The sequence below is a fragment of the Remersonia thermophila genome, chromosome 1 (assembly GCF_042764415.1).
Source record: "Remersonia thermophila strain ATCC 22073 chromosome 1, whole genome shotgun sequence".
NCBI classification, from domain to species: domain Eukaryota; kingdom Fungi; phylum Ascomycota; class Sordariomycetes; order Sordariales; family Chaetomiaceae; genus Remersonia; species Remersonia thermophila.
This window is the reverse complement of record NC_092217.1, coordinates 4,858,367-4,869,526: the sequence shown is the minus strand read 5'-3', so window position 1 is coordinate 4,869,526 and position 11,160 is coordinate 4,858,367. Positions and strand designations below refer to the sequence as shown.

At 64.9% G+C, this 11,160-nt stretch overlaps 2 protein-coding genes across 2 annotated transcripts; one reads left to right on the top strand and one right to left on the bottom strand.

Annotated features, from left to right (window-relative positions):
* Nucleotides 1-1,768: 1,768 nt before the first annotated feature.
* VTJ83DRAFT_1340 (uncharacterized protein) lies at nucleotides 1,769-4,725 on the bottom strand (the record flags this gene model as incomplete). Its single annotated transcript, XM_071007489.1, has 2 exons — nucleotides 1,769-4,462; nucleotides 4,540-4,725. 2 exons carry the CDS (start codon nucleotides 4,723-4,725, stop codon nucleotides 1,769-1,771), a joined length of 2,880 nt encoding a protein of 959 aa, XP_070870693.1.
* Nucleotides 4,726-5,500: 775 nt separating this feature from the next.
* Nucleotides 5,501-9,534, top strand: VTJ83DRAFT_1339 (uncharacterized protein; the record flags this gene model as incomplete). Its single annotated transcript, XM_071007487.1, has 2 exons — nucleotides 5,501-8,641; nucleotides 8,713-9,534. The coding sequence occupies 2 exons, from the start codon at nucleotides 5,501-5,503 to the stop codon at nucleotides 9,532-9,534; spliced, it is 3,963 nt and encodes a 1,320-aa protein (XP_070870692.1).
* Nucleotides 9,535-11,160: the final 1,626 nt, after the last annotated feature.

The following is an 11,160-nucleotide window of genomic DNA, read 5'->3' as shown; positions in this document are numbered from 1 at the left end:
CGGCATGCCAGAGGGTAGTTACCCCCGCCAGCAACATGGAGAGAGCCTCTCGAGGCGAACAACCTGATCCTGAGACACATACAGGCTGCATACACGCATACTGCGTACAGATGTACGGGATGCAGCAGTAGCGCTGTAAACCCCGTTCCACCGCATGCACGCTGCATGTGTGCACAGTACTGCGTAGGCGGAGCTACCACGCCACGCGTTGAAACCCTATGAGGATGGTGTTTTGGTTGGGCCTCGAATCGAAGTCGGCCTGCAGCCCACGACGGAGCTCACGAGCGTCTGGGCCGGCCCCCTCACCACCACCACCACCATCACCGCCACCTCCACCACCGCCGGGTCTTGGGGGGGAAAGCGGGGCAGATGGATGCAACCGACCCTGTTGCAACCGATGCAAGCCATGAATGGAAGACGGACGGACAAGACGGTGGCTTGCTTCGTTTGCTGTGTTTGTTGTGCGTGAGTGGGTGGGGGACCAAGACCGCCCGACGACATGCCTCGGCGCTGCGCCACCACCCAAAGCCTCGCTCTCCACAACACACCTCCCGTAGCATCGAACCTATCCGGTGCCTCAACGCAGACAAGCCAGAAAGAAACTTGCCGGGCATGTTTCCTTTTTCTTTTCTAGAAAGTAAGATCCCGAGTGACTCCCACCCTCCGGCAGCGAGACCTCCCCGCCACCTCCGCATCTCCCCCATTCATCTTGGATCTTGGAACCTGCTCTGGGCTTGGCCATCGGCAGCGGCAGCGGCAGCGGCAGCGGCTCGGCGCAGCAAGGCTGTGCTGCTGAGCTTGGCTCGATTGGAAACTCGGTGTGCTCCGGCGACGGGAGCTACCGAGCTGTTCCGGTGGAAGACCCAAACCAAGTGGGAAGCCTGGCGGTCCCTTTCCCCCCCTCCCCTCCCTCTCTCTCCTCGGTACGCAGGTAGGCATCTAGGGAAACGCGTTTCCTGGACGTAAGATGTTGGGATACTCTCTCTCCATAGGGCTGTGGGATGGTACACGAATACACCGTAGGTAGCCACTTTTTTCTTTTTTCCTTGTCTCGGCCGCTCGGCGAGCGGCCGCTTTGGGACCGTGACGGGACACACGCCGACAGGAGGTCTCTGCCTGACACCCGCTGAATGGATGAGATAATAAGGATGGAGAGATGGATGTGTGGTATGTGTGGCAGGTAATTACTGCGTACACCAACGACGCTCTTCGCAGAAGGCTGAGAACCCCAGCCACGATGAGTCGAGCTTGGTCGCAAACAACAAACCCTCCATGCTGCGAGCGGATGCAAGACGCACAGGCTACTCTACCTATCTACCCTGGCCAAAGAAGATGCGTCCCGGCTTCAGGCAATGGGGATGCAAGACCCCTCAAGCTAGGCTCCCTGGCGTGGTCGTCGTCGGCCCTATCAGGCACCTACAACGCCCTCGGTATCCTCTCAGGGTAGGTAGGTAACTAAGTAGCGTGTGTACTATGGGTATGTATTCACAGGGAAGCTTGTCGTGCCGTCGCCTATCACGGGGGTGTCCTGATGCATTGCGCTCTACCATACACACACAAGACAAGCTCGGCTCAACCCATCTCCAACTACACCAAACTCCCCATCCATGGGATGCACGGGATTGCTCGGGCACGCCAGCGCACGTACTGAATGTAGCAATCGCCGTCGCCCCGTCGGCGTTTGACAATTATGTACTACCCATTCCATTCCCCGCACCTCCCACCACGGCATGCCTGCCATCTGGAGAGCCTCTCAGGCTCGCACGCCTCACCTCGTCTCCTGCACCACGCTCTTCCTTGCACCGCCGAGCATGCTCTCCTCGGAGAGCCGGAGCACCGAGTACACCCCCCTCTTCTTGCCCACAAAGTGGCCCATCTGCCGCGTGCTGCGCTGCACAACCTCGCCGCCCGACCGGATCCTCTCGGCCGAGATGCGCGCGTCCGTCTTGAGCCCGATGGGCAGCTCCTTGGGCAGGTGCACCAGCGTCGTCGGCTTGCCCTTGGCTGCCGCCGCCGCCGGGTCGGGCGGCAGGGCCTTCCTCGCGCGCCTGGCGTAGCCGACGGCCTCCGCCAGGGCGGCCTGCAGGCGGACGGCCTCCATGATGCCCTCGAGGGCGACGCTGATCTCGGCCTGGAACTGGCTGAAGAAGTCGGTCGCCGAGCCCTCTTGGCTGGCGCTGCTGGAGGCGCTGCCGCTGCCGGCGCTGCCGCCGCCGCCGCCGCCTCCGCTGCGCGAGGACAGCAGGGCGTCGGAGGCCATCCACCCGCTCAGCCCGACGGCGTCGATGCACCGGGACATGAGGTTGGCGATCAGCTCGATGCTGCCGTCGGGAGGGGCTTCGGCCTCGTCCTGGTCCGCGCCGGTCCGGTCGAGGTAGCGGGTGGTCCAGCCGTCCTTGATGAGCTCGGCCCGCAGGACGTTCATGAGGCCGATGATCTCCTCGGCCTTGAAGAGCCGGCGCAGGCTCTTGACGGTCGCGAGCGACGGGCAGGCGGCCAGCTTGCCAAAGGCGACGCCCAGGCCCCGGGTCCTGTGGCCGACGAGGTAGTGCTCCGTGATGTGCAGCTCCTCCTCGGCCCGGTCCAGCTCCGTCTTGACGGGATCGCTCGGCGGGTCGTCCTTGGCCTCGGCGCCGTCGGCGGGACGCATCGCGAGAAGCCGGGGCGACTCCTCAAAGAGGCCCAGGCTGTCGAGGAGCAGCTTGATGGACGACACGAGCTCCGTCGGCCCCAGCTGCGTGGCCGAGATGTAGCCGACGAGAAGCTCCATGGTCGGGTCGACCCGGGCGAGGAGAACGGGCAGCTCCTCCCCGATGACGTCCTCCACCGCATCCGCCTCCCTGGCCTCCTCCCGAAACGCCGACTTGATGTTGGAGGTGGTCAGGTGACCCACGTCGACGAGGTAGTTGAGCACGTTGCTCTCCGGGTAGCGGCAGGCGAGGCGCGGCGCCTCGGGCTCGGGGCCCTGCGGGCCCCAGGAGAAGATCTTGCTGATGGCGTAAAAGACCCAGCGCCGGTCGACCCGCGCATACTCGCTCCTCGACGAGGGCCACAGCCACTCCGGAGGGTGCGCCGGGGGCGCGTCCCCGTTGGCCGCCGGCTCTTCCTCGTCCGCCTTGTCCTCGGCCGGCTTGATGGGCACCTTGAAGACGTCCGACATGATGCGCTCCCAGGACTGCAGGTCGTGGGCGCGCAGGAACTCATCGGCTTGCTCCGACTTGCTCTGCCACTCCAGCAGCGACGCCTCCGAGTCGCCGGCGGCGGGGACGGCCAGGATGGCCGAGTCGGCGTGCTGCCCTTGGGCGTGGCGCTGGGAGAGCGGGTCCCGGGGGATGCCGCGCCGAATGGCATCCGTCAGCAGGCCTTCGGCGCGGCGCTTGGTGGTGCGGTTCCTCGGGGCCTCGATCTGGACCGCCGTGAGGTTCGCGCCGCACAGCCCGACGGCGATCTCGCGGCTCGCCAGGTACGTGACGAACTCGAAGCGGCCGTCGGAAGCGCCCGCCGCGGCCGCGGCCGCGTCGACCGAGGTGGTCGCCTGGAGAGAGCGATAGACGGGGTTGTAGATGGCGAAGCCGTCGGCCGCCGAGATGAGGATCGAGGTCCTCGACAGGCGAACAAACGACGAGATGCCGGGAGGCTGCAGCTTGTTCTCGAGGCGGGGCAGGCCGTTGCTGAACGCGTAGGTGGCCACGGCGCCGTTGGACAGGGTCTGCAGGGTGCCGGATCGGACGTCCAGCTGGTACCTGGAGCACGCCGCATCGGCGGCCAGGGGCGCCGCAAAGACGGAAACGACGCGCTCGTTGTTTGTCTGCCGGGACTCCCTCTCGGACGGCAGAGCGAGCAGGTGCAGGTGGCGGGCGCCCGAGGCCGCGTCCGACGTGATGAGGACGGCAAAGTCGGGGTTGAAGTGGTCGCGGTGGATCTTTTCCTGGAAGATGCCAAAGAGCTCGTTCTTGCCGTTGAACAGGCCGTCGATGACGTCGGCGGCCTGGGTGGGCTGGACAAAGTCGACGCGAAGGGACGGCTTGGGGCCCGAGAGGATCTCCTTGGAGAGGACCGAGGGGGAGCTCTGCCACTTCTCGCGGAGGGTCTCTCCGTCCAGGCAGAGCAGGGCGCCGTCGGCAGCCACGGCGATGAGGTCGTGGTTCGACGAGGCGCCGGCGGCCGAGACGGCGACGGCGCTGCGGGAGGACGTGGCGAAGACGTGGACGATGGGCGCCGAGACGCTGACGGCCTGGGAGACGGTCGTGGCGGTGGTTGTGCCGGCCCGGGTGGTCTCCTCCTTGAAGAGCTTGATCTCGCGCTTGGCGCTCGAGGGCCCGGCGCCGGTCGAAAGGGAAACGTAGGTGAAGCGAACGGCCGTCTCCGACGACGCTGGCCTCCAGCGCAGCGAGTACGGGGCGCAGGTGAAGACGGACTGGGGCGAGACGAGGTACGAGGTGACGGCCTGCGAAGACAGGATCTGCGGGCGGCGTCAGCCCCGCGGGATTCGGCAGCCCGACAGAACAAGATGCCGGCGTCTCGGGTCCTTTGACTTACATCGTAGAGGTAGACGGCCACGCCGTCGATGGCCACGGCCAGCTCGGTCCGCTTCCTCCGCTTCCCGTCGTGCTTCTGGCCGAACACCTCTCCGACCTGGTAGCGACCGAGGCCGTCCGGCCCGTCGAGGGGCCGGGGGAGGGCTTGCAGCACGTAGGGGGCGTGGATTTGCAGCTTGGTCGCCATGGTCGGACGAAGATCTGCCTGGGGTGTCAATTGGCAGAGTGGGATACCGTCGCGACGAAAAGGATGCGAACCATGGCCGGTCGCAAACCTGAGCTCGGCGTCCGGAGGCAGAAGAAGGAAGCAGAAAAAAAGAGGCGGCTCCACCCAAAAAAGTTGGGGTGGGTCCTGGGGAGTGCCGGCTTATCGATAACCAGTGGTTGGTTATCGAGCCGCACGACATGACTGGCTGCCCATCTTCCACAAGAGATGCCCCACACCGTGGGGACAAAATGATGCAAGTGGAGCCTTCTGGGAGGCGGCACACGCCAACCGGCGCGTCAAGTCGCGGTCTCGTCTCGCTCGTCTCTTTGCTCAAGGGTTCGGGTCAAGGCCGTGCTGGTACACCCGCTGTTCACGAATAACCAACTAATATACATTGGATGGACGCGCCACTGTCCAGGCGTGAAACCACCACCAATCACCACCACGACTCCTCTCTCTGCTTAGGCGCCCCCGGGGATTTTTCTCTGCCAACCCCCCCGGGTGGTGACCTCGTTCGACCGTTATTAACGTTACCTCCCGTCCTTTGGGGATTGGCTCTAGCAGAAGCTTTCCTTACCTTTCTCCCCGCCATGATCGCATCTCCTTGGCCACGAATTGCTCCCATCTCCCTCATCTCGCATCCCCTCCGCGCTCCTCCCGTCGCAGGTTCTTCCGTTGGCCAATCCACCCTCCGCTTGCCGGAGTCGAATCGTTCCGAGCCGCCGTCCTGCGCCTCGTCCCGCGTCCTTCCTTCATGAGCGCTCTCGCTGCCGTCGCCATGGCCGGGGCCGACGCTCCCCCGATCAACTCGACCATCCCGAAGCCCGTGCACCCGTTCTTCACGCAGCCCCGACCTGCTCCTCCCACCGCCCCGACGCACGAGACCGGACCGTCCACCGCGGACTCGATCGTGGAGGATGGCTCCCTCGACGTGGTCGCCAGCACCGCCACTCCACCGGACGCCCGAGCTAGCACAGAGGCGCTTCGTGGCCGGAGGCGAAAGGCGGAGGATGAGCCTCACGGAGAGCCGTCAAGCAAACCTCCACACAAGAAGCGGACGAGGAACTCGGCAGGAGGGGACATCACAAGCCACTTCGTCAAGATTGCGCAGGGGAACGAGGCTGGCCAAGGGGATGCCGGGGACGATCTCGCCGCGCTATCGAATCCTCCGCCGCCGCCGCTACCACCTCCACCACCACCACCACCGCCGCCGCCGCCGCCGCTGCCGTCACTGCCACTGCCAGAGCAGGCCCTACCAGAACCGGCAGAAACCCAACGCTGCGGTCGACCCCAAGATGCTGCCGCCCCAGAAGGTCTCCCGGCGGGCTGTTCCGAAGCACAAACGAGCGGTGGTTGTTCCGAAACACCCGAGAATCCTCCTGCGAGCAATCATGTGCGAGCAATTCCATCCCCTCCCAGCACGCACGGGACCAGCACTTCGAAGCCCATCAAATTGTTGCTCTTCAACCCCAAAACCGGAACGATCGGGTCGCCCCCCAAACCAAAGCAGTCCAAGTCGACAGACCTGGCGAGCGAGGCCGAAAAGCTTCCTTCTTCTTCTTCCGGGAGGCGATCGAGGAAGCCAGCGTCCAAGCTCGTTCGCATTGCCTACGGTTCCGAGGCGGAAACTCGGACGAGATTGGGGAACCTGATCGCCGATATCCTGGACGGACGCACGCGACACCCCGTTGCCGAGCCAGCAGCACCTCGACCTCCATCGAACGCGGCCCAAGCCCCCGCGAACGCACAAGCGTCCCGGCCGCCAGCACCGCCCAAGGCCATGCATCCCTTCTTTGCAAGCCGGGCAAAAAAGGCCGATTTGGCTCCCGGCAGCCCCAAGCCGAAAAGGCCCGGCGATCCATCCGCCTGCGACCGGGCCATCGTCTATCTGTCAACGCCATGCTCCCCGAAGAAACCCCGGGCCGCGCCGGCGTCCAAAGGCCAGTCGCTGCAGTTCGGCGTCAAGAACTTTGGTCTGAAATTTCCGGGCTCCAAACTTCCCGCGTGGCCCTGGAAAGGCATGGTTCACACCCGAGGCGACGAGAACGAACCTGTCCCGGGGGCGAGCCAGCCGATCCCTTTTCCAAGCCGCAAATCCAAGGGCCACGCCGTCCGCTTAGCCCCCGGAGAGACGGTCACCCATCTCGTGGCCAGCGTGCTCGACTTGTCGGCAACGGCCAGGGCCCTCAAAGACGTCAACACCGACGACTTCATCCCGCCGCCTCCGGAGCTTCGCCTCCCGCAAAAACACTTTGAAAGCGGCCGCAAGCTTCGGAACCGCATCCTCCCCGAGCTGGCAACCCTCACGTACCCTTCCGCCCAACGGTCTGCGCAAGGCAATGCCGCCGCCGCCGCCGAGCCACGCCCTCCGCCCCAGCTGGCTCGCCTCTTCGATTCGGTGTGCACGTCGCTCTCTGCCTTTGACATGTCGCAATGCGAAACGGCCAGCTGGGTGCAAAAGTACGCTCCCGCCAGCGCCGTCGAGGTGCTCCAGCCGGGCCGCGAAGCCTTCTTCCTTCGGGAGTGGCTCCAGGCGCTGATGGTGCAGTCGGTCGACACCGGGTCGACCGACTCGGACAAGGCCAAGAAAGGCAAGGGGGCGGGCGGCGGCAAAAAGAAGCGCAGAAAGAAGCTCGACGGCTTCATCGTCTCCAGCGAAGAGGAGGACCATGAGCTCTACGAGCTGTCGGATCCGGGCGAAGACTGGGCCCCGAGCGGAAGCCGTGGCATCCTCCGCAAGACGGTGGTTCGGCCTGGCGGCTTGGGCCGAGGAAAGGATGGCAGCAAAACGCTCAACACCCTGATCATCAGCGGGCCCCCCGGCTGCGGAAAAACGGCCGCCGTGTATGCCGTGGCCAAAGAGCTCGACTTTGAGGTGTTTGAGATCAACGCCAGCAGCCGGAGGAGCGGCAAGGATGTGCTGGAACGGATCGGGGACATGACGAGAAATCACCACGTCCAGCAGCACCAAGCCGACGGCCACGACGGCCGGCCCGCCCCGGCCGCCGCCGACGACGACGACACGGCGAAAGAAGCCAAGACGGGCAAGCAGGCGACCATGAACGCCTTCTTCAAGGCCAAGCCCGGCAGCTCCAAGCCCGTGCCATCGGCGCCGGCCCCGACCAGAGGCTCGCCCAAGGAAGGCAAAAAGGAGCCCGCCAAGAGCCAGCGGCAGTCCTTGATCCTCCTCGAAGAGGTGGACATTCTCTACGACGAGGACAAGCAGTTCTGGGCCACCATCGTCGGCCTCATCGCGCAGGCAAAGCGCCCGTTCATCATGACGTGCAACGACGAGACCCTGCTCCCCTTTCACATGCTGCAGCTGCACGGCATCTTCCGTCTCAGCCCTCCGCCGAAGGACCTCGCCGTCGATCGGCTGATCCTCATCGCTGCCAACGAAGGCCACGCGCTCTCGAGGCGCGCCGTGGAGCAGCTCTACGACTCTCGCAAGCACGACCTTCGCGCCGCCACCATGGACCTGCAGTACTGGTGCCAGATGGGGGTCGGCGACCGCAAGGGAGGGCTCGGCTGGTTCTATCCTCGCTGGCCCAAGGGGGTGGATCTGGACGAGAACCAGGACGTCGTCAGGGTCGTCAGCCAGGACGCCTACTTGCCGGGCATGAACCTCCTGAGCCGGGACGGGATCGTCGACCCCAAGACCGCCCCGAGGCTCGCCGAGGAAGAGATGCTCCTCCAGGCCTGGGAGTTTTGGGGCTTGGACGTGGGCCACTGGCAGGATTCCACCGGGCTGACATGCTGGGCCGAAGGCCTTGTTGGCTCGACCCCGGGCGATCGCGCTGCCCGCCTGCGCGACCTGGAGGCCTACGACGGCCTCGCCGATGCCATGAGCGTGGCCGATGTGTACTCGCAGGGATCCTTTGCCGCGTTCCAAGAGGTAAGCCTTACACCAGCCACCACGCCCATGAGAAACCCTTAGCAAAAATCTCACCAACGTGTCACGTACAGGAGGCCATCGACACGACCCAGCCAGAGGCATCGCCCAAGACCCAGGACGACCTGATCCTCGGGGTCACCCATCTCGACACGCCTTTGGTCATACACCACGACAACCTCCCGGCCTCCATCGCTACGACGATCAAGTCCCTTGCCAAGCATTCCCTCCAGCTCCGCACCACGCCCTCGTCGGCATCTCTGCCGCCTCTCACCGAAGCCCAAGCCATCCACGCCCTCCAAACCTCCTTCACCACCCCCCTCCCGAGCACCCTGCGCATCAACCGCATGGATTTCGCCTTTGCATTCGACCCCATCGCCGCCTCGGACTCGGGCCCCCAGCCCCTCTCCTACCTCGACCCGTCCGTCTTTGACCGCACCCTCCACCTCATCGCGCTCGACGTCGCCCCCTACGTCCGGGGGATCGTGGCGCACGACTGCCGCATGCAGAGGCACCGCCTCAAGCTCGGCAACCTGGTCAGCTGCGGCGGCCAGGGCGGGGCGAAGAGGATGAGGACGACGAGGGCCGCGCTCTCGGCCCTGGAGGGCAGAGCGAGGAGCGGGATGCGGGGCGAGAGGTGGTTCAAGGCCGATTTGAATCCGTACTTGGTGGCGAAGACGGCCGGGGAGGGGTGGGAGCCCGGAGGTTGGGGGGAGGAGACGGATGCGACGCCGAAAGCGGGCGGGTTGGCGGGCGAGCTGGCGGGTGCCGAGGACGCGGAGGAGGAGCTGCCTGGGATGTTCCCCGAGGTGGTGAAGGCTGCGGTGAAGAAGGGGAAGAAGCGTGCTAGCCAGGCGCTTTTGGAGGAGGAGGAGGAGGATGAGCTGGGCTGCTGAGCTCGGGGATCGGGAGGAAAGAAAAGCTACAAGGACGTGTTGAAACGCACAGAAATCAACGCACAACATAGGGACCATGATTGGGAGGCTTATGACCACGAGCTGGACTACAGGGCTGGGAGACGGTTGGGAGAAAAGGGGGGGCTAGCTGCAATGACGGTCTGAGGATTTCGGGTTTCAACGCAGGTCTGGGTTTGGCTCATATTCATGATGGCTACCTTCTAGATAGCCGCAGCTCCGCGACGCACCGGATTTCGGGTTTCTCCATTCCTCCTACTCTGAACGCAGCCCATGGTTCATATCGTCCCTGTACATTCAACGCGCCGTATGCCAAAGGTATATATATAGCTATTATTATATCTAGCAGCTCAAGCTTCTACGGGAAGCAAGCTTCACGGCATGTCCAGCCGTGCCCGTCGTCATGGCAGCGTCGGACACAACCGGCGTCAAAGGATGCTCGCCTCGCCCTCGTGGCGGCCGCTGGTCGATGCCGGTCGAGGTAGACCGCCGTCGCGGTTGGCCGCGCCAGAACGGAATAGCCATGGTCGTAGCGCCCTCTCCGCGAGGAAGTCGACCCGGTCGTGAGCCCCGACGTGCCCGGCGAACTCGTCCCGTTGGCGAGGTAGTCGCCCAGGGGCTCTCGACGGGCATCCGCAAGAAAGGGGTCGGCGGCGCGCTCGCGACTTGCGAGCCCGCGGCGGTAAAAGGCAGGAGACGAGGATGCCGGTGGTGACAGCAGCAGCAACAGCGGCGGCGGCGGCGGCGGCTCGTCGACGTGCCGCTCCCTCCCCGTCCTCCTGCTCCAGCGGCCGCTCGCGTCCCAGGCCCAGCCGTCTCTCTCGTCTCGCGTGCAACACCCGTCGCATTCGTCCCGCTCATCCCGCTCGTCCCGGCGTCGCCGGCCGAAATCTCCGTAGCACCCGCGCCCGGCAGCCTCGCCGTCCGGCCCCTCCTCGTCCGGCCCGCATCTGCCACCGCGGCGACCGCTCGCTCCGCTGCTGCCCAGGATCCCAAGCCGATGACGCCCCGCCGCCTCGGCCTTCTCCCTCCGCCGCCGCTCCCTCGCCCGCAGCGCCAGCGGGGACAGCTCCCAGTCCTCCTTCTCGCCGTAGGGGAACCCCTTGGGCCAGCACCTGTGCGCGACCCAGGTGGCTGCGGCGACGGAGCCGAGGAAAAGGTACGGGACGTCGCGCCTGCGCTCGGTCCCGTCGGCGCGTTGGGATCCGGCGCCGCGGTGGTAGGCGGGCATCGCGCGCGCCCTGTGGCGTTGTTTGTGTCTGCTGCTGGTGTCGAAAGTCGGCCTTGCTGTTGTTCTTGGAGGGGCAGAGAGAGAGAGAGAGAGAGAGAGAGAGAGAGAGAGAGAGAGAGAGAAGGATGCTTCAAATGCCTTCACGGCATGGATGTTTCAGGGGGCGGAGAGGCTGCAAACGCTACGTACGTTCCGTTCCTTTCAGCAGAAGCTTCTGATGTTCAGTTCCAGGGAAGGTAGATGGAACAGGAGGATTGCCGCAAAGATGAAAAAGAAAACAAAAAAAATGAGACCCCCGGGTCGGTCTTCTGACGCAGCCTGCGACAACAAAGCAGAGGGAGTTGGCCCGGTGTAGCGACCTGTGCCACGCAGCGTGC